The sequence below is a fragment of the Hemiscyllium ocellatum genome, chromosome 21 (genome assembly GCF_020745735.1).
Source record: "Hemiscyllium ocellatum isolate sHemOce1 chromosome 21, sHemOce1.pat.X.cur, whole genome shotgun sequence".
NCBI classification, from domain to species: Eukaryota; Metazoa; Chordata; class Chondrichthyes; order Orectolobiformes; family Hemiscylliidae; genus Hemiscyllium; species Hemiscyllium ocellatum.
In genome coordinates this window covers 63781838-63804337 of record NC_083421.1, presented here as the reverse complement: position 1 = coordinate 63804337, position 22500 = coordinate 63781838, and the positions used below count along the sequence as shown (strand labels likewise).

Here is a 22500-nt window from a genome sequence, read left to right as displayed (position 1 = left end):
GACTGTACACCTGATAAATCTCGTCGGGAAAGTTATCCTGTTTCTCTTCGGCTAACACATGGAGCCCTGCCAGCCGGACAATGTTCCGAAGGGAGGTCAGGTCACGACACACACTGCTGTCCACCTCATCCTCAATCACCCCTTCCTGGCTGACATTGTCCTTCACACAGATGATCCCGTTCGGACGAAGCCCCTTCTGACACCTCTTGAGGAACTGGATGAGGTGGGAGTCCGTCAGGTGTCCTGTAACAATCCCAAGAGACACTCAGTGACCCCTTTACTGGACACTCCGGGAGACTTTAAAAATTAAAAAAAACATACAAAGAACAGCGGATGCTAAAAATCAGAAACACAAAGTGAAATTAATGTCACAGGGTTGGCAGCAGCTGTGCAGGAAAACGCAGAGTTCACACCTTGGGTTCAGTTCAGTTCCGAATCCGAAAGGTTAACTCTGCTTTCTCGCCACAGATTCTCAAACGTGTTGGGTATAACTCACAGCCTGGCTTATGGCCAACTGTAAACACCACAAACCAGGAGGTGGCCATTCAGCCCTCACTGCTTGTACTGGCTTGTTCCACTCTCACTTGCAATATCCCCTACAACTTGGCATATTCCTCATTTTTCCAGGATTTATCTAATCTCCTTTGACATTTGGATTGAAATTGCTTCTAGGGACCTTTCAGGAAGCAAGTTCCGTGTAAATAAACACCCCCCCGGGGTCTTTTGATGAGCCACTACAACTGCAAGCCCCCCCACCCCCGCACCACTGGAATATATTCTCCTTATTTACCCAGAAACACTCCTCAGGATTTTGAACACAATTAAATCTCTCCCTTAACCTCCCGGCCCTAGGGAGAACAATCCCAGCCTTCCCAGTCTCTGCAGACCCCCATCCCTGGGACGGTTCTAAATCTGCTCCATGGCCTTGACCAGGACCTCAACATAGACTCAGAGAGATGTACAACATGGAAACAGACCCTTCGATCCAACCCACCCAGGCTGACTAGATATCCCAACCCAATCTAGACCCACCTCCCAGCACCCTCCAAACCCTTCCTATTCATATACCCATCCAGATGCCTTTTAAATGTTGTAACTGTACCAGCCTCCACCACATCCTCTGGCAGCTCATTCCATACACGCACCACCCTCTGTGTGAAAAAGTTGCTTCCCCCTCAACTTAAACCATTCACCTCTAATTCTGGACTCCCCACCCCAGGGAAAGACCTTGTCTATTTACCCTTTCCATGCCCCTCATGATTTTGTAAACCTCTATAAGGTCACCCCTCAGCCTCTGACACTCCAGGGAAAACAGCCCCAGCCTGTTCAGCCTCTCCCTGTAGCTCAGATCCTCCAACCCTGGCAACATCCTTGTAAATCTTTTCTGAACCCTTTCAAGTTTCACAATGTCCTTCCAAGAGGAGGAATTGCAGACATTAGTCCAATGTGTCCTGACGTGCAGGACCCAGGGTCAGTTTCAGCTCCCGTCAGTACCTCACCAGAAATACAGAAGATCAGGAGAGCAGGAGCAGGCCATTCAGCCCCTCAAACCTGCTCCACCATTTAATGCCATCATGGCTGATCTCATCTCAGCCTCAACTCCACTTTCCTGCCCACTCTCCCTGACCATTACTTATTAAAAATCGGTCTATCTCCTCCTTAAAATTACCCAAAGTCCCAGCATCAGCCACACTCTGGGCAGTGAATTCCAGAGATTCACAAACCTTTGAGAGATTCGTTTCTCCTCATTTCTGTTTTAAATCCTGTATCCTAAAACCATGACCACTCGTTCTCAGTTACCCCACATGAGGAAACATCCTCTCCATGTCTACTTTGTCAATCCCCTTTAGCATCTTATATCCCTCAATTAGATCTCCTCTCACCCTTATAAACTTCAGAGAGGAAGAGGCCTCAACTGCTCAACCTCTCTTCACAAGACAAAGCCCTCATCTCTGGAATCAATCGAGTCAACCTCCTTTGAACTGCGTCCAATACAGTTACACCTCTCAAGTAATGGGGATTCAAAATCTTACACCATACTCCAGGTCTTGTTAATGCCTCGTATCGTTGCAGAAACACTTTCCTACTTTCCTGCCCTCTTCCTTTATCAATAATGACCTTATGACCTGCGGTACCTGCCCAGCAGTTTTCTGTGATGCGTGCAGAAGGACACCCAGGTCCCTCTGCACTGATACAGAGTAACTGGAAACACCAGTGCTGCAGGATGGACCTTACTGAGACAAAATGTCTCAGGAGGGTCGGAGAAAAGAAAAGAGGCAGAATCTCAACTGAGTACCTCAAAGATCTTACAGCAGAGGCCCCTTCTAGATCTGAATTCTACATCCAGGTGAATAATGGAAACTGCCTGAGTAACCTTCACAGACATTACAGTGCCTTCCCCTGTACTGTCCTACAGAAAAATTCATCCACTCCAACCAACTCTTCTCTCTCATTCCTAAACCATCAGAATAGTTTGCTACCTAAAAATAAATAATTGGGTGAAAATAAAGACCAAATGTATGATTTGAATTCCACCTGTTTATTAGTTACCATAACTCCCTCAGTTTGACCTGAACATTGCACACGGTCTTATTATTCCTCATTTAAAACTGGATTTCCTGAAATCAACATAAAATATTTTATAATCTTCTGCCTGTGAACAGTTCCCTTTAACTTGCTCAGTGACTAATCTGGGGACACCCATGAGACTCTGCTCTCCACAATGATAATGGAAACTTAGACATGTCACGCTGCTGTGACACCCCACACCAGTGCAGGAGTTGTACTGCTATCACTGGCAGGAGGCCATTCGCACGGGCCGTTATTACTGTAAATGCATAAAGGAGAAACAAAAGGAGGACAGATTGGATGACGTTAAAACAAAAACTGCATCATCTTCACCTTAAGCCTACAGGTGGTTTGTGATAACCATGGACAGAATCAAAGGAGAGTTATGAACACAAGTTCCACTCAGGCCCTCACCTATGACCCACTGGATCCAGATGACATCATATCGCTGAGGCTGGGGGACAAAGTCCTGCAGACCGCAGCAGTAATAGTTACCCACACGATTGCCTTCCTCCCCGAGGTGGGCCTTCGCTTTGGTTAAGAAGCTCTCGGTCACATCCACCATGTCGACAACTTTAAACATTGGCAGAAGTAGTCGCTTGGTGATCCTGCCAATCCCAGCGCCACAGTCTAGCGCACAGCCAAGTCCTGCTTTCCCGGACCCTTCCTGTTGAGGATAGAAGGTGTGATGAAACAGTAGCAGTAACGCTGGGCGGCAGTCACTCTCCAGTCCTATTGCACTAAAGCACTTCCTAATCACGTGAGGCCATGGCCTTCCGAGTTCTGAAGGACCGTCATATCGGACTTGAAATGCTAACTTGGTCTCTCTCTCCATTGATGTTGCCACATCTACTGAGTTTCTCCAGCACTCACTCTTTATTGCAGCTTGAATAATTAACCTGAAAAAGGTTGTACAGGGGCTGTGGGAACAGACACACAGAAAGGTATTCCCACATTTCCCCTTTTAAAATCGCTTTAGTTTCAACATTTTTACAAAAAAGTCCTCTCTTCTCATTTAAAGTTCCATCCTCATCCCGGTCTGACCCATGTCCCACACTTCAGCCTCACCCTGTCTCTTCCCTCCCACAACATCATTAGCTGGCATTCCTATCACCACCAGACCCACATTCCCCTCCTCTCCCTTGGCCACCTTCTGCAGGGACCGTTCCCCCTTGACTCCCTGGTCCCCTTTTCCTTCACTTCCAATCCTCCCCACAGTACCTTGCCCTACAACTGCAGAAAGTGTGGCACTCGGCCGTCTACTTCCTCCCTCCTCTGTATCCAAGTGCCCAAACACATGCTTTACACGCACATCACTCAATCTAGTCTACCGCCTTCACTGTCACAATGTGGTTTCCTCTACACTGGGGAACCGCTTCACAGAACACCATGGACTGGGGAACCGCTTCACAGAACACCATGGACTGGGGAACCGCTTCACAGAACACCTACATTGTGTCTGCAAAGACTGAGCTTCCAGTTACCTGCCACTTCAACACCCCACCTTATTCCCGGTCTCAGGCTCGCTGCAGTGCTCCAATAACGCTCAGGACAAGCTGGAAGAACACCACCTCATTTTCCACTTTGGAACTCGACAGCCTCTGCATTCAATTTTCAGGCGAGAGGCACCTTCCCCCATGTCCTTACCCCAACCCCCACACACCAGGCCTTGGTATCACATGGTCCGTGATTACAGCCCACCCATTGTTAGCCACTAACAGTCCCCATCGGCAGCCAACCATCCTCCCAGGCTGATCCTTATCCACTCCTATGTCTGTGCTTCTCTCTCTTTGGGGTCTATCCCCACCTAGTGTTTCCTCCTTAACCCCTATCTGCTGCATAAAAGAGGCAACATTTTCCTAGCTACCATCAGTTCTGAAACAGAGTCACTGGACCTGAAATGTTAACTCTGCTTTCTCTCCACAGATGTGGCCAGGCCTGCTGAACTTTTCCAGCAATTTCTGGTTTTGTTTCTCATTGTGACATGCCTTCCTTCTCAGTCACCTCTGCCACCATTGTGTCTCTGGCATCATCACATCATCAGTGAGGCCCTGATTGTGCTGCTTGAGATGGCGTCAAAATGTCTGTGCCCTACAGTGAAAGATCTTCATTTCTTAAACAGCTGTCGGCTCAGGTACAGCAGTAAACTTTGTTTTTAATCTTTATTTTTACATTTCTCTGCTGTTTACACCGGTACTAGTAGAGGAACTGCTGTGGACAGAGCTTTTCAAAACAATTTTCTGCTGTACGTTACCTGTATGTGTATAACAGCTGAGGAACTTCACTTAACACTGCAAATGTCTTTAAAGATTTCACTGAAGCTTTTCTGGTTTTGTATTACACATTATTTCAGAAAGGATTGCACAATGTTGTACACATATGGCACATTGTTTCAACCTTTACATGATTTATTCCAGGTATAAACGGCCCTCAGGAACCCAATTCTGGGAAAGCACATCACTTAAAAATTGTTTCACATGAAGTGAATTCTGGAGGGCTGTGGCATTCCTTTGGGTTACTCCCAGGTAAAGTGAATTAGCTTTCAGATTTACTAAGATAAGGTAACGCTTTGTGTGTGTGCACGCATGCATTTGTGAAAGGGGATAAGTGCCTGTTGTACATGTGAAGCAGGGTTAGAGGGAGCACAACATTGAATCAGGTTTATAGCTTAAACATGTAAATGGTTGTAGATTTGCTCACTGAGCTAGAAGGTTCATTTCCCAGACGTTTCAATGGGCCTCCAGGTAAATCACTGCTGATAATTCCTGCTATTTATAGGTTTCGGTTGGTGACGTCATTTCCTGTTTTTTTCCTCAGGGGGTGGTAGATGGGTGACAAAACTTATAGAAATGAACCTTCCAGCTCAGTGAGCAAACCTACATCCAGAACCTCAACCTGAGCGATAAATCTTCTCAAAACTCGCTAAAAGTGTAAATCTTTCAGCTAGCGTTTATTTAATAGTGCGGAATCCTGTTTGACACATAATCACATTGGAGTCAGAGTTTTACAATATATAAACAGGCCCTTCGGCCCACCATGCCTATACTGACCAGCTGCTTTTGTTAGAAGTATCAAATCTTACGGTACTTCTGTTGATTAATAGCTTTGTGTTCAGGTTTTTTTTTAAATGATAACATCCAAGAACAGGATCATAATGATATTTGAAGTCTATTCCAAAAGAGAATTTGGATCCTTATCCGAAGAGGAAGAGCTTGCAGGATTTTGGAGAAACGGTGATAGAATGGTACCAGGAGAATTGTTCTTGCAGGGTCAGCGTGGACAATGGGCTGTGCCGGAAACATTCAATAGGAGTAGGTTACCCAGCAGCACAGCTTCACAGAAAACCCTACATCTTGATTATGGACGGGAGTTTTAGCAGCAGTTTGAAGTGTTACCAAACCAATGCGATTTCTCCGTCATACCCAACGTAGGAGTTCTACTCAATATATTTGTCCCATTTTACCCACTGCCCCATTAATATCGCCTCAATACCAATCCAATACCCAGAAAGGTAAATGATACACACCATACTTGTTAGCTAGGGGCACACTGGCCAAGATTAGGTTTTGTGACAGGCTGCAATAAAACAATCTAATAACGACAGAGAGACTCACCCCAACAAACCTCTGCAGAAACTTCCTGGAGGAGTGGATGTCAATGTTGGAGATGTGCCCATAGCCCCCTAACATACCATCAACTGTAGCGGGAATATTCTTCCAGTATTTCTGGGCCTTGGAGTAGAACCCATCTTCATCAGCAAGCAGCTCTGTAGTCATGGTGCACAGAGCCAGGCTGCCCAGGGAAACAGAGAGAATTAATTACAACAGCACAGTCACAGGGAGTGCACCAGGAGAGTCAATACCTGAGCAAAAGCAGAATTCAATGATACTACCATCAGTGTTGTAGACATTTTCCAATCAAGCTGTCCAAAGATGTCATTATACACTGCTGGGGAAATTATAACTGGAACCTCAGCTTCCTGACTCAGAGGGAGGGACACTACTGCTGCACCACAACAACAGTATTATAAAGCAACAGATGTGTCTCCACCAAAACACAATATCAATGTTATACAGTGACAGACCTGTCCCCACCAGTACTGTACACCAGTGTTATACAGTGACAGACCTGTCCCCACCAGTACTGTACCCCAGTGTTACACAGTGACAGACCTGTCCCCACCAGTACTGTACCCCAGTGTTACACAGTGACAGACCTGTCCCCACCAGTACTGTACCCCAGTGTTATACAGAGACAGACCTGCCCCCACCAGTACCGTACCAGTGTTACACAGTGACAGACCTATCCCCCACCAGTACTGTAACCCAGTGTTATACAGTGACAGACCTGCCCCCACCAGTACGGTACCCCAGTGTTATACAGTGACAGACCTATCCCCCACCAGTACCGTACCAGTGTTACACAGTGACAGACCTATCCCCCACCAGTACTGTACCCAGTGTTATACAGAGACAGACCTATCCCCCACCAGTACCGTACCACAGTGTTACACAGTGACAGACTTGTCCCCACCAGTACTGTACCCCAGTGTTATACAGTGACAGACCTGTCCCCACCAGTACTGTACCCCAGTGTTATACAGAGACAGACCTGTCCCCACCAGTACTGTACCCCAGTGTTACACAGTGACAAACCTGTCCCCACCAGTACTGTACCCCAGTGTTATACAGTGACAGACCTGTCCCCACCAGTACCGTACCACAGTGTTACACAGTGACAGACCTGTCCCCACCAGTACTGCACCCCAGTGTTACACAGCGGCAGACCTGTCCCCACCAGTACTGTACCCCAGTGTTATACAGTGACAGACCTGTCCCCACCAGTACTGTACCCCAGTGTTATACAGAGACAAACCTATCCCCCACCAGTACTGTATCACAGTGTTACACAGTGACAGACCTGGGGGTAAAAAGGGGGAGGCGTGGCATTACTTGTCAAAGACAGTATCACAGCAGTGGAATGGACGATGGAAGAGGACTTGCCATCTGAGGTAGTTTGGGCTGAGGTTAGAAATAGGAAAGGTGAGGTCACCCTGTTAGGTGTTTTCTACAGGCCTCCTAATAGTCCTAGAGAAGTAGAGGATAATATTGCGAGGATGATTCAGGAAAAGAGTGAAGGTAGCAGGGTGGTTGTTATGGGGGACTTTAACTTCCCAGATATTGACTGGGAGAGCTATAGCTCGAGTTCATTAGATGGGTCGGTGTTTGTACAATGTGTGCAGGAGGGTTTCCTGACACAATATGTCGACAGGCCAACAAGAGGGGAGGCTATACTGGATTTGGTTCTAGGTAATGAACCAGGCCAGGTGTTAGACTTGGAGGTAGGTGAGCACTTCGGGGACAGTGACCACAACTCGGTGACTTTTACTTTAGTGATGGAGAGGGATAATCGTGCACCGCAGGGCAAGAGCTATAGCTGGGGGCAGGGAAATTATGATGCAGTGAGGCATGACTTAGGATGTGTGGATTGGAAAAACAGGCTTCAAGAGAAGAACACTAATGAGATGTGGGGATTGTTCAAGGAGCAGCTACTACGTGTCCTCGATAAGTATGTACCAGTCAGGCATGGTGTAAAGGGCCTTGTGAGGCAGCTGTGGTTTAGTAAGGAATTGGAATCCCTTGTGAAAGGGAAGAAGGCGGCATATGTAAAGATGAGGCGTGAAGGTTCAGTTGGGGCGATTGAGAGTTATAAGGTAGCCAGGAAGGATCTAAAGAGGGAGCTAAGAGAAGCGAGAAGGGGACATGAAAAGTCTTTAGCTGGTAGGATTAGGGAAAACCCAAAGGCTTTCTATAGGTATGTCAAGAATAAAAGGATGACTAGGGTAGGTATCGGTCCAGTCAAGGATAGTAGTGGGAAGTTGTGTGTGGAGGCGGAGGAGATTGGAGAGACATTAAATCAGTACTTTTCATCAGTATTCACTCAGGAACAGGACACTGTTGCTGATGTGAATATGGAATCACAAATAATTAGAATGGATGCCCTGGAAATATGCAGGGAAGAGGTTTTGGGAATATTGGAAAGGATGAATATAGATAAGTCTCCTGGGCCTGATGGCATTTACCCCAGGATCCTATGGGAAGCTAGGGAGGAGATAGCAGAGCCATTGGCCTGGATTTTTATGTCGTCATTGTCAACGGGAATAGTACCAGAGGACTGGAGGATAGCGAATGTGGTCCCATTGTTCAAGAAAGGGAGTAGGGATAGCCCTAGTAACTATAGGCCAGTGAGTCTGACTTCAGTGGTGGGCAAAGTCTTAGAGAGAATGGTAAGGGATAAGATTTATGAACATCTGGGTAGGAATAACGTGATCAGGGATAGCCAGCATGGTTTTGTGAAGGGCAGGTCGTGCCTCACAAACCTTATTGAGTTCTTTGAGAAGGTGACTAAGGAAGTGGATGAGGGTAAAGCAGTAGATGTTGTGTATATGGATTTTAGTAAGGCGTTCGATAAGGTTCCCCATGGTAGGCTAATGCTAAAACTTCGGAGGTATGGCATTGAGGATACATTAGAGGTTTGGATTAGGAATTGGCTGGCTGGAAGGAGACAGAGGGTAGTAGTTGATGGATTATGTTCATCTTGGAGCGCAGTTACTAGCGGTGTACCACAAGGATCTGTTTTGGGACCATTGCTTTTTGTTATCTTTATAAATGATCTAGAGGAAGGACTTGAAAGCTGGGTAAGCAAGTTTGCGGATGACACAAAAGTCGGTGGAGTTGTGGATAGTGAGGAAGGAAGTGGTAGGTTACAGCGGGATATAGATAAGTTGCAGAGCTGGGCGGAAATGTGGCAAATGGAATTCAATGTAGCTAAGTGCGAAGTCGTTCACTTTGGTAGGAATAACAAGATGATGGATTACTGGGCTAATGGTAGGCTACTTGGTAGTGTGGATGAGCAGAGGGATCTTGGTGTCTATGTACACAGATCTCTGAAAGTTGCCACCCAGGTAAATAGTGCTGAGAGGAAGGCATATGGTGTACTGGGCTTTATTGGCAGAGGTATTGAGTTCCGGAGTCCTGAGGTCATGTTGCAGTTGTATAAGACTCTGGTGAGGCCTCATCTGGAGTATTGTGTGCAGTTTTGGTCGCCATACTATAGGAAGGATGTGGAAGCTTTAGAACGAGTGCAGAGGAGGTTTACCAGGATGTTGCCTGGAATGGTAGGAAAATCTTATGAGGAAAGGCTGAGGCACTTGGGGCTGTTCTCATTGGAGAAGAGAAGGTTTAGGGGAGATCTGATAGAAGTGTATAAGATGATTAGGGGTTTAGATAGGGTAGATACTAAGAACCTCTTACCGCTAATGGAGTCAGGTGTTACTAGGGGACATAGCTTTAAATTAAGGGGTGGTAGGTATAGGACAGATGTTAGGGGTAGATTCTTCACACAGCGGGTTGAGAGTTCATGGAATGCCCTGCCCGTATCAGTGGTGAACTCTCCTTCTTTATGGTCATTTAAGCGGGCATTGGATAGGCATTTGGAAGTTATTGGGCTAGTATAGGTTAGGTAGGATTCGGTCGGCGCAACATCGAGGGCCGAAGGGCCTGTACTGCGCTGTATCCTTCTATGTTCTACCTGTCCCCACCAGTACCGTACACCAGTGTTATACAGAGACAGACCTGCCCCCACCAGTACGGTACCCCAGTGTTATACAGAGACAGACCTATCCCCCACCAGTACCGTACCACAGTGTTACACAGTGACAGACCTATCCCCCACCAGTACTGTACCCCAGTGTTATACAGTGACAGACCTGTCCCCACCAGTACTGTACCCAGTTTTATACAGTGACAGACCTATCCCCCATCAGTACCGTACCACAGTGTTACAGAGATAGACCTGCCCCCACCAGTACTGTACCCCAGTGTTATACAGTGACAGACCTGCCCCCACCAGTACTGTACCCCAGTGTTATACAGGGACAGACCTGTCCCCACCAGTACTGTACCCCAGTGTTATACAGTGACAGACCTGCCCCCACCAGTACTGTACCCCAGTGTTATACAGTGACAGACCTGTCCCCACCAGTACTGTACCCCAGTGTTATACAGTGACAGACCTGTCCCCACTAGTACTGTACCCCAGTGTTATACAGGGACAGACCTGTCCCCACCAGTACAGTACCCCAGTGTTATACAGGGACAGACCTGCCCCCACCAGTACGGTATCCCAGTGTTATACAGAGACAGACCTGCCCCCACCAGTACGGTATCCCAGTGTTATACAGAGACAGACCTGCCCCCACCAGTACGGTATCCCAGTGTTATACAGAGACAGACCTGCCCCCACCAGTACGGTACCCCAGTGTTATACAGTGACAGACCTGTCCCCACCAGTACTGTACCCCAGTATTATACAGTGACAGACCTGTCACCACCAGTACTGTACCCCAGTGTTATACAGGGACAGACCTGTCCCCACCAGTACTGTACCCCAGTGTTATACAGGGACAGACCTGTCCCCACCAGTACGGTACCCCAGTGTTACACAGTGACAGACCTGTCCCCACCAGTACTGTACCCCAGTGTTACACAGTGACAGACCTGCCCCCACCAGTACGGTACCCCAGTGTTATACAGGGACAGACCTGCCCCCACCAGTACTGTACCCCAGTGTTATACAGTGACAGACCTGCCCCCACCAGTACGGTACCCCAGTGTTATACAGGGACAGACCTGCCCCCACCAGTACTGTACCCCAGTGTTATACAGGGACAGACCTGCCCCCACCAGTACCGTACCCCAGTGTTATACAGGGACAGACCTGCCCCCACCAGTACGGTACCCCAGTGTTATACAGTGACAGACCTGCCCCCACCAGTACGGTACCCCAGTGTTATACAGGGACAGACCTGCCCCCACCAGTACTGTACCCCAGTGTTATACAGTGACAGACCTGCCCCCACCAGTACTGTACCCCAGTGTTATACAGGGACAGACCTGCCCCCACCAGTACCGTACCCCAGTGTGATACTAACCATGTGATGCACTGCTGCACAGCTGTGAACCGTGCTCGTTTACAAATGGAGTTTCTGGCCATGTCCCTGTGGGAGTGGCATCAATTGCACCAGACCGCAGCAGGAGCACTCCCTACGTTGGGCTGTTAATTGCCAATTTTAATGAGATTATTTTAATTTTGCAATCAGATAGGGCCACTCTTTGTCAGTAGAACAGGTCAGAGGGCAGATTCCAACTTTCTGTTGCAAGCACACCAGCAAGATAGAGCAGGACCAACTCTCAGCTTGTCCATAAGCATGAGGAACCTGAGATGCAGTTCGTTTGATAAAGATTGAGGTGTGGATCCATACTCCCTTCACTGGTCTGCTATTATTCTCCAGCTCTGTCTATCCCTGACCCCTGGCCTGTGGTGGGAACTGCATTCAGTGTCACCTGGAAATCTGAAATCCTAGCTTTTTATTGACTAATTCAGCATGGCTCTCAATCAGACAGAGTTAGCCAGCTTTCGCAGCGTTGACTGTGCAGGGATGCTACCCCTAGGATAGGCAGGCGACTTGCACTGTTGCTAACACTCTCCATCACACTTGGGCCATGTGAACTCACCAGCCCCAGACACACAAACAGCCCTGATGCATGTGCGGACCTTAAACTGCGGTTGTTAGAAACTGCCTGTCAATGGGAGAACTCAATGAACCGAGAATGAGTTTGCATATAGACTGGAGAGAACTCCCTCACACCTCTTCATATCAGGCATTGGGATAGTCTACATTTATCTGAGAATTAACATCACGTCCAGCAGACAGGAAAACCCAACTGTGCAGCAGTACACAGCGAAGACCAGCCTGGATGAGGTCCCTGGGCCTCTGGCTGGGCAATGCCGGGCAGCAGCAGCAGCCTCTGGGCACTGTACCCAGCCAGCTCAGGTGCTAGCTTGGGATCACATCTTCAAGTACCCTTCCCCTGCAGACCCCATGCCCGTCAGGGCCTGTAGACAAGACAGCATTGAAAGCAAATGAATCCTCAAGGGAGATCAGCTCAGTTCCTCCACAGAGTCAATTATTTGGATGGGACCTGGGAGCTGCTACATACAGTTACAGAGATGTACAGCATGGAAACAGACCCTTCGGTCCAACATGTCTATGTCAACCCCATCTAGTCCCACCTGCCAGCACCCGGCCCAAATCCCTCCAAACCCTTCCTATTCATATACCCATCCAGATGCCTCTTAAATGTTGCAATTGTACCAGCCTCCACCACATCCTCTGGCAGCTCATTCCATTAACATACCACCCTCTGTGTGAAAGGGTTTCCCCTTAGGTCTCTTTTATATCTTTCCCCTCTCACCCTAAACCTATGCCCTCTAGTTTTTGACTCCACTAGCCCAGGGGAGAGACCTTGTCTATTTACCGTACCCCTCATGATTTTATAAACCTCTGCATGAGCAAATATAGGGCAGAACAGGCAGTTCACCAAAGCAGCTGACATGACAATGTAATATCCAATTAATGCTTGCATTCAAGATTTTAAATATGGGAGCTAGCCTGAGAGAAGGGAGATTTAAAATTACTCTTGTGAAAATGAATCTGTGCATTTTCCAAGTGTACACTATCCATCAGGCAGACAGCAATGAAACGATCTCATGGGGGAATGTAAATCAAGGTTAAGGGTTTCCGCTCGAACAACGAAACAGTTGCAGGGTTTTATTCGGGCAGGGATCAGTGCGATGATTCCAGACACAGTGTCTAGTGACAGAGACACTGACTGACTGCTCCAACAGCCGTGGGGCTGGGACAGCAGGTGACAGACAATCACTGGCTGCAGAGCCACACGTTCCACGGCTATATTGGGGAAAAGCTCTCCTCTACGTCACCCTGATGGCCCTCAGTGTCAGATGGAAGGGGCTGAATGGAATACCTTCAGGATCTGACCCTTCTCACCTTTGGAGAGTCTCTTGTCGCTGTGAAGATGCAGCTGTCAGGTTCCTCTGGAGAGGGGATTCACAGATAAACACCATCAGACAAGAGGGGGAGAGGGTGAGGGAGGAAGGGGGGGGTAAAGAGGTGGAGGGGGGGAAGAGGTGCGGGGGGGGGAAGAGGTGCGGGGGGGGGAAGAGGTGCGGGGGGGGGAAGAGGTGCGGGGGGGGGAAGAGGTGCGGGGGGGGAAGAGGTGCGGGGGGGGAAGAGGTGCGGGGGGGGGAAGAGGTGCGGGGGGGTAGAGGTGCGGGGGGGAAGATGGGGGGGGAAGGGAGGGGGGGAAGGAGAGGGGGGGAAGGAGAGGGGGGGAAAGGAGAGGGGGGGGAAGGAGAGAGGTTGGAAGGAGAGGGGGGGAAGGAGAGGGGGGGGGAAGGAGAGGGGGGGGGGAAGGAGAGGGGGGGGGGAAGGGGAGGAGGGGGGGGAAGGGGAGGAGGGGGGGAAGGGGAGGAGGGGGGGGAAGGGGAGGAGGGGGGGAAGGGGAGGAGGGGGGGGAAGGGGAGGAGGGGGGGAAGGGGAGGAGGGGGGAAGGAGAGGGTGGAGGAGGGGGGGAAGGAGGGGGGAAGGGGAGGGGGAGGAGGGGGGGAAGGGGAGGAGGGGGGGAAGGGGGGGAAGGGGGGGAAGGGGGGGAGGGGGGGAGGGGGGGAAAGGAGAGGAGGGGAGAGGAGAGGGGGGGAGGAGAGGAGGGGGGGAGGAGAGGAGGGGAGAGGAGAGGGGGGGAAGGAGAGGGGGGGAAGGAGAGGGGGGAAGAAGGAGAGGAGGGGGGGAAGGAGAGGAGGGGGGAAGGAGAGGGGGGGGGAAGGAGAGGGGGGGAAGGAGAGGGGGGGAAGGAGAGGGGGGGGAAGGAGAGGGGGGATGGAAGGAGAGGGGGGGAAGGAAGTAGAGAGGTGACAGAGAGCGGGGGGGAAGGAGAGGGGGGGGGAAGGAGAGGGGGGGGAAGGAGAGGGGGGGGGGAAGGAGAGGGGGGGGAAGGAGAGGGGGGGGAAGGAGAGGAGGGGGAAGGAGAGAGGGGGGGAAGGAGGGGGGGGGGAAGGAGAGGGGGGGGAAGGAGGGGGGGGGGAAGGAGGGGGGGGGGAAGGAGGGGGGGGGAAGGAGAGGAGGGGGGGAAGGAGAGGGGGGAAGGAGAGGAGGGGGGGAAGGAGAGGGGGGGAAGGAGAGGAGGGGGGGGCAATTCCAGAAGCTTCTGATTCCCGGCCCCGGGGGGGGGGGGGGGGGGGTCACTTACCGGATCCTGCTCCAGCCGCCACCTCGCGCCCCGACTGTGGATACGCCCCGCCCACAGTGACGGCTTAGACCCCGCCCACACACCGTGACGGCTTAGACTCCGCCCACACACCGTGACGGCTTAGACTCCGCCCACACACCGTGACGGCTTAGACCCCGCCCAGACCAATGCGCCCCGCCCCCTGTGTGTGTCACGTGTGAGAATGGCACTCTGGCTCTGTCCTCAAACCAGCCTGAGGGAGGGGGGAGAGGGAGTGGGGGGGAATCTGGTCTAAAACTGAAAGGTCTCGGTAGTGTGGATGTGGAGATGAGGAGGAGAGACTAGGACCTGAGGGCACAGCCTCAGAATGAAGGGACAACTGTTTAGAACTGAGATGAGGAGGAATCTCTTCAGCCAGAGGGTGGTGAATCTGTGGAACACATTGCCACAGAGAGCTGTGGAGGCCAAGTCATTGAATGTCTTTCAGACAGAAATAGACAAGTTCTTGATTAGTAAGGGGATCAAGGGTTATGGGAAGAAAGCAGGAGAATGGGATTGATAAACATATCAGACATGATCGAATGGTGGAGCAGATTTGATGGGGTCAATAGCTTAATGATGCTCCTATATCTTATGGTGGTTTACCTGCCTAATCCCATCACACCACATCATTCCGACTATCCTGATCCACAGTGAGCCACTGGATAATGTGTATCCATGGAGTCAATGGCTTAATTATGTTCCTATGTTTTAAGACTTTTGCACCACTTCCTCTGGCAGCTCATTCCATACACTCACCACCCTCTGTGTGAAAACGTTGCCCCTTAGGTCCCTTTTGAATCTTATCCCTCCCACCCTAAACCTATGCCCCTCCAGTTCTGGACTCCCCAACCCTGGGGAATACACCTTGTCTATTTACCCTATCCATGCCTGGATTGATTTTATAAACCTCCATAAGGTCATCTTTCAGCTTCCAACACTCCAGGGAAAATAGCGCCACTCTATTTGGCTGCATCGCATGTAAAACCCTCATGGCTTAGGAGGTGGGTGGGATATGGGTTAGAATAACATTCATGAAGAAGATGTTGTTAGGAGGCAAAGGTCAGCATGGGGTATGATGGATTATGGGAGTGAATACAGAGGCATAAAGTGTATTCGAGGCTATAAAGGGTCATGACAAAGAGTAGGGTGTGCAGGATTTTGTTATGTGGGCATGGGAGGGTTGGTTCCTATAGAGAGGCATGGAGCAGTGGGGAAGATAGAGGAGTGAGGGCTACAGGCCTGTTTTCAGTGTTTTTGCACCTGTCCCAGTGAGTGAAAGTTGAACAACTTTCATAGTCACAATTTTTCAGAAACACTCAAGTCCTGAACTGCCTTTGATGAAAATTAACTGCCTTTCCCCTCATAATAGTGGCCATTTTGCCAAGACCACTTTCCATGAATCTCCATTATGCACCTAGTGAGAAAGGCTCCCACGAGGAGGATGAACAGTTCATCAACTTTACTAACACCTTCCATCCCGACCTGAAATTCACCTGGACCATCTCAGACTCCTCCCTACCCTTCCTAGACCTTTCCATTTCTATTTCGGGCGACCGACTCAACACAGACATCTATTATAAACCGACTGACTCCCACAGCTACCTGGACTACACCTCCTCCCACCCTGCCCCCTGTAAAAACTCCATCCCATATTCCCAATTCCTTCGTCTCCGCTGCATCTGCTCCCAGGAGGACCAGTTCCAACACCGCACAGCCCAGATGGCCTCCTTCTTCAAGGACCGCAGATTCCCCCAGACGTGATCGACGATGCCCTCCACCGCATCTCCTCCACTTCCCGCTCCTCCGCCCTTGAGCCCCGCTCCTCCAACCGCCACCAAGACAGAACCCCACTGGTTCTCACCTACCTGCGCATACAACGTATTATCCGCCGCCATTTCCGCCACCTCCAAACGGACCCCACCACCAAGGATATATTTCCCTCCCCTACCCTATCAGCGTTCCGCAAGGACCACTCCCTTCGTGACTCCCTCGTCAGATCCACACCCCCACCAACCCCACCGCCACCCCCGGCACCTTCCCCTGCAACCGCAGGAAATGTAAAACTTGCGCCCACACCTCCACACTCACTTCCCTCCAAGGCCCCAAGGGATCCTTCCATATCCGCCACAAGTTCACCTGTACCTCCACACACATCATCTATTGCATCCGCTGCACCCGATGTGGCCTCCTCTATATTGGTGAAACAGGCCGCTTACTTGCGGAACGCTTCAGAGAACACCTCCGGGCCGCCCGCACCAACCAACCCAATCACCCCGTGGCTCAACACTTTAACTCTCCCTCCCACTCCACCGAGGACATGCAGGTCCTTGGACTCCTCCACCGGCAGAACACAACAACACGACGGCTGGAGGAGGAGCGCCTCATCTTCCGCCTGGGAACCCTCCAACCACAAGGTATGAATTCAGATTTCTCCAGTTTCCTCATTTCCCCTCCCCCCACCTTGTCTCAGTCGGTTCCCTCAACTCAGCACCGCCCTCCTAACCTGCAATCCTCTTCCTGACCTCTCCGCCCCCACCCCACTCCGGCCTATCACCCTCACCTTGACCTCCTTCCACCTATCCCACCTCCATCGCCCCTCCCCTAGTCCCTCCTCCCTACCTTTTATCTCAGCCTGCTTGGCTCTCTCTCTCTTATTCCTGATGAAGGGCTTATGCTCGAAACGTCGAATTCTCTATTCCTGAGATGCTGCCTAACCTGCTGTGCTTTGACCAGCAACACATTTGCAGCTGTGATCTCCAGCATCTGCAGACCTCATTTTTTACTCCCAGCAGACAGACAACTCATTGCTTTCTATGGCAAGAGGTTTTTACCTAAATAATTTCTAGGTGTCTTGGTATGAAGGGGACAGAGATTTTATCAGACATCACACAGTTATGTAGACTGGTGGATTCAAACGATTGTTACACTATGATTAATAAATTGGCAATTTCGATGTCTCCGTGGCTCAGAGATTCACATTAATCTTATATCGTTTCACATGAAGCATCTTCTCCACTCATCTGAAAGATCAGTAAAAATGGCATGTCCGTTCAACACCACGCTTCCAGATGCTTTATAGAAATGTCATTGATCACTGGCTCACGATTAAGTCTCACCATTTTTACAGAACGTAGCCAATGTGTCTATCGCCGCCATTGGTATCTGGTTGTTGTTGTATGTTTTGAACACCTCAGACATCCGAAGTACAAACCAGTCCTTATTGCACTCAGGTGTAAAATCTATAAACCCTTTTTTTAAAAGGAGTAAAGTTGATGGTGGTCAACACGTTCCCTCAATTTAGTAGTTAACCCCCACTAACCTCAGCAGTTGTTTGAAAGCTCATCTCTCTATTTCCTTTTGACTTTTACTCATGTTCATTATGTTCCCGGCTAGCTTAAAATATTTCTCAACTCTTTTCTGGTTTTGCCTGGTTTCCCTTCTCTGTGACTTGCATTCCCTAATCATTCTCAATGGCTCCCCATCATCTTCACCCGCTCAGGGCGGTCACTCAAAGGTTGCTTTTCTTTGCTCCTGGGAAGCAGGTGTCACTGGGAAGGTCAGCATGTGGTGGCCCTCTCCTGCTGGCTGCAGTCCGTGTAGTGTAGATACATCCCCAGGGCTGGTAGGAAGACAGTTCCAGGTTTGTGACCAAGTGACAGTGAAGGGACCGGCAGCAGCACTGGAGGGGGGGGCTTGTGCCAGTGTGGCACTGGGCATCATCAGCAACACCCAGCATGAACTCATGGTGGAGGAGAGATGGCTCCAAAAAGAGAGGACATTCACTACAGCAATGGTGGCACAATAAGGGGATTAGTTCTGGTGTGTGTGTGTGTGTGAGCGAGTGGTATGTGAGTGAGAGAGAGAATAGTGTGAGAGGGAGAGAGAGAGAGAGAATAGTGTGAGAGAGAGAGAGAGAGAGTGAGAGAGAGAGAATAGTGTGAGAAAATAGTGAGAGAGAGAGAATAGTGTGAGAGAGAGAGAATAGTGTGAGAGAGAGAATAGTGTGTGTGAGAAAGAGAATAGTGTGTGAGAGAAAAAGAATGATGTGAGAGTGAGAATAGTGTGTGCATGTGAGAGAGAGAAAATATAGTGTGTATGACAGAGTATATTGAGTGAGAGAGAGTATGGGGGATATGAGAGCGCGAATATGGTGGGCTGAGAGTGTGGGGTGGGGTGGGGTGGGGGGGCGGTGTTTGGGAATCACAGTAGCACAAGGACACGATCGAGATTTTATTTTCTAAAAGTACATTGTTTCCTTGCCCTCCCACTCCCAGTGACCTGAGGGAACATTGGGTGATGTGTGAAAGTGAGACATTGAAACACAACTATTTTTATTGTAAATTATAAAATGTAAGTGTAAAAATTAAATGACATGTTTTTCAGACTGATCCACCAACCCGGTTCAGTGAAATATTTTGTTTCTGATACTTTCCCTTGAGGTGGTGAAGGGAATAATGATTCATCGTTTACTGTCCTCACCAGGACCAGGCAAAGGTCAAGCCTCCCCATCAGCCTGAGGCTGTATCAATAGCAGAGGACCCCCTGACCGATCTACTCTGGGGGTAGGGGGTGTCCCATGGAGACAGAGTCTGTCAGTGTTTACAAGGTTCCAGGGAGGGGAGCCTGTCTGTTGTGAGGCCGCCGTGCTCCACCTGACTGTCCCTATTCCCACACGCTCACTGCCTTCTCTCTCCCTGTGCCAATCCCTCAGCTTCAACTCTCAGTGACTGGCAGGAGGCCGCGAGGGCACAGGGTTTCCTCAGCAGAGGCAGCTGTGTCAGCGTTGACCCATCGAGGGGGTGGGAGGTCGGAGAGCTGCCCTCCAGGATCTGAACGGTGTGGAGGGTCTCAGTGCGGTGGGTGAATTTGGAGGGGTCATTGTTCACACAGCAGTACACTCAGGCCGGGGCTGGAGGTCCCCTCGGGGGGCTCACTGTTAGCCAAGACTCTCATTCCACTCAGTCGCTGGGAGAGAGGCGCAGCCAACTCGCACCCCACCATCCAACCCCCCCGGCCCCCGGTCACCGTCCCCAACAACCCCCCCCTCCCTCCCATCCCAGGGACCAACAGCCAGGAGACATGACTCTCACACCTTGTAGATCAAACCTGCACCATCAGCTCCCCCACAGCACAGCAGAAGACAGGAGTACACACAGGACAGTGGGCCTGGTTCACAGTGAAACAGGGAGCAGGTTTCAAAGTCCAGCCTCTCCTGACCCAGCAGCAAAGTCAGTTCAGAAGAGAAGAGTATCTCCAATGTGAGAGTCAGGTTAGGCCTCAAACTGTGACAAGGTGCTGTCAGATGTTAATGCTGCATTACCTCCTGCTTATCGTCCTCCTCCTCCTCTGCTTTACCATTTTCAATCAACACATACCACTTGAGGCGGTTGGGCAAGGGTAATGAGTTCACCTTGGGGTGCAGGGGGACAGGTCGCAGGAGGTGGCGGATTTCCACCCTGCACAGGTGCTTCAGTGAGGCAGGCGAGGCCTGTTGCAGTGCCAGGGGCCTGGCCAGTAACATCACCTGCTCTGCGTAGCGGGAGTAGGCCGAGGGTTTAATCTCCCAGGCCGGAGGGAGACAGACCTGGGACACACTCCCCAGCATCAGCTCCAAGGTTCGCTCTGCCCTTCGTAAGGCTTCGGAGTGCGGCAGCACGGACTCGGGGCCATTTAACAACACGGCCAGTCTCTCAAAGAGCAGGCTGAAGCCTGACCAGCAGCTGGGGCCGTGCTCAGGACAGTGGCAGGCAGCTCCAGAGTCCAGTAGAAGCTGGATGAGGGGAATGTGAACCTCAAACTGGCCGATACAGGTGTAGATGAGGGAGTCCTCAGGCTGACAGACATCAGGATCAGCAGAATGACTCAGGAGGAGCTCCGTTGTCTGGAGGCAGAAGCGCCTGAGGGTCTCAGTCTCTTCCTGCTCTCGGCCTTCCGTCTCCCCCAACAGGAAGATGATAAACGAGAAGATGTTGTCACCGTCCATCATACTCGCCTTCACATCCGCACCTGAAAAGGCACCACATGGTCATTAGGAGAGGGGTTTCACATTCAAATACATTAAAAGGAACATAGTGACCCTCCGACAGTGCGGCCCTCCCTCAGCGCTGACCCTCCGACAACGCGGCCCTCCCTCAGCGCTGACCCTCCGACAACGCGGCCCTCCCTCAGCGCTGACCCTCCGACAACGCGGCCCTCCCTCAGCGCTGACCCTCCGACAACGCGGCCCTCCCTCAGCGCTGACCCTCCGACAACGCGGCCCTCCCTCAGCGCTGACCCTCCGACAACGCGGCCCTCCCTCAGCGCTGACCCTCCGACAACGCGGCGCTCCCTCAGCGCTGACCCTCCGACAACGCGGCGCTCCCTCAGCGCTGACCCTCCGACAACGCGGCGCTCCCTCAGCGCTGACCCTCCGACAACGCGGCGCTCCCTCAGCGCTGACCCTCCGACAACGCGGCGCTCCCTCAGCGCTGACCCTCCGACAACGCGGCGCTCCCTCAGCGCTGACCCTCCGACAACGCGGCGCTCCCTCAGCGCTGACCCTCCGACAACGCGGCGCTCCCTCAGCGCTGACCCTCCGACAACGCGGCGCTCCCTCAGCGCTGACCCTCCGACAACGCGGCGCTCCCTCAGCGCTGACCCTCCGACAACGCGGCGCTCCCTCAGCGCTGACCCTCCGACAACGCGGCGCTCCCTCAGCGCTGACCCTCCGACAGTGCGGCGCTCCCTCAGCGCTGACCCTCCGACAGTGCGGCGCTCCCTCAGCGCTGACCCTCCGACAACGCGGCGCTCCCCCTCCGACAACGTGGCGCTCCCTCAGCGCTGACCCTCCGACAACGTGGCGCTCCCTCAGCGCTGACCTGGGGTTTCTCTGTCCCTATACTGCCTGCTGGAAGTAGTCCTATCTCCCTTGGGGGTAGTGCCTGTTCTGTGTGGAATTGCTGTGAGCTGACACTGCATTGCAATTCTATGTTCACCCTGTGCTTTCGCTGCAGGATCACTGAGAGATTGATGTGAACTGGAATTATAAGCTCAGCAAATTTTAAACCTTTGTATCCAAGTGTGTGTCCTGCTCCCTCACTGTTACCGTTATCTAAAGAAACAGTAACTAGCATTTGGTGAGAGTCAGGACATTGCAGTGATCTGCACATTCAATGAACCTTTTCTACAGCTTTATCCTTCACTTTAGACAACAAAGGTGAAAGGTGACCCGGATGCCAAGCATGTGTTCTGTAGCATACCCCTCTTGAGAAGCAGCTCGATGTTTGCGGTGTTGAGCACCTGAACCCCATCGCTGCTGGCCAGAGCGTGCAGTAATGCGGATTTCCCTGTGACAGAGAGAGAGAGCGAGCTGAGTGATTCACTCTGACACTGGCGGCAGGTGAGGTTACACACACAGGAATAACAAAAGGATACACACCAGTCTTGTCAACCCCATTAATGTTCGCACCGAGGTCCAGGAGACGCTGCAGACACGGTAAGCGCTCGAGCTCCTCACTCGCCAGGTCTAACGGGCTGCTGCTGTGCACCTGGACCAGAACCAAACCGACATCGGGTCAGCTCCCACCCCGACATCATCGTTTACACACTGCACCGCTCCCCAGGCACTCGGCACCGGGGAACAACAGCAGGACCCACCCCGGCCACCGCGCGGACCCACCCCACGGTCCCCACGTACCGACCCCGCGTACCGTCCCTATGTAGCAAACTTGACGATGTTGACGTTATAATGAGCACACAGGAACAC

General features: G+C 51.2%; 2 protein-coding genes across 4 annotated transcripts in view; both read right to left on the bottom strand.

Moving 5' to 3' along the window:
- Positions 1 to 14776, bottom strand: part of ntmt1 (N-terminal Xaa-Pro-Lys N-methyltransferase 1) — a 15643-nt gene extending 867 nt beyond the window's left edge. Inside the window, exons 1-5 of one of the 2 annotated variants that reach the window (XM_060841162.1) lie at positions 14736 to 14748; positions 13478 to 13524; positions 6183 to 6360; positions 2983 to 3235; positions 1 to 243 (exon numbers count right to left, since the gene is read on the bottom strand). The exon at positions 1 to 243 is cut by the window's left edge and continues 867 nt beyond it. In XM_060841162.1, coding sequence (XP_060697145.1) covers positions 1 to 243; positions 2983 to 3235; positions 6183 to 6344 — 658 coding nt within the window. In that variant the 5' untranslated portion in view covers positions 6345 to 6360; positions 13478 to 13524; positions 14736 to 14748. Of the gene's footprint in view, positions 244 to 2982; positions 3236 to 6182; positions 6361 to 13477; positions 13525 to 14735 lie in introns of both variants that reach the window. The other variant, XM_060841163.1, reaches the window with a different exon arrangement.
- A 4290-nt stretch (positions 14777 to 19066) lies between these two features.
- The window catches only part of asb6 (ankyrin repeat and SOCS box containing 6), an 18915-nt gene continuing 15481 nt past the window's right edge, over positions 19067 to 22500 (bottom strand). For both annotated transcript variants that reach the window (XM_060841161.1, XM_060841160.1), the window contains exons 5-7: positions 22174 to 22282; positions 21995 to 22081; positions 19067 to 20762 (exon numbers count right to left, since the gene is read on the bottom strand). In XM_060841161.1, the coding sequence (XP_060697144.1) occupies positions 20062 to 20762; positions 21995 to 22081; positions 22174 to 22282 (897 nt within the window). In that variant the 3' untranslated portion in view covers positions 19067 to 20061. The remainder of the gene's footprint in view (positions 20763 to 21994; positions 22082 to 22173; positions 22283 to 22500) is intronic.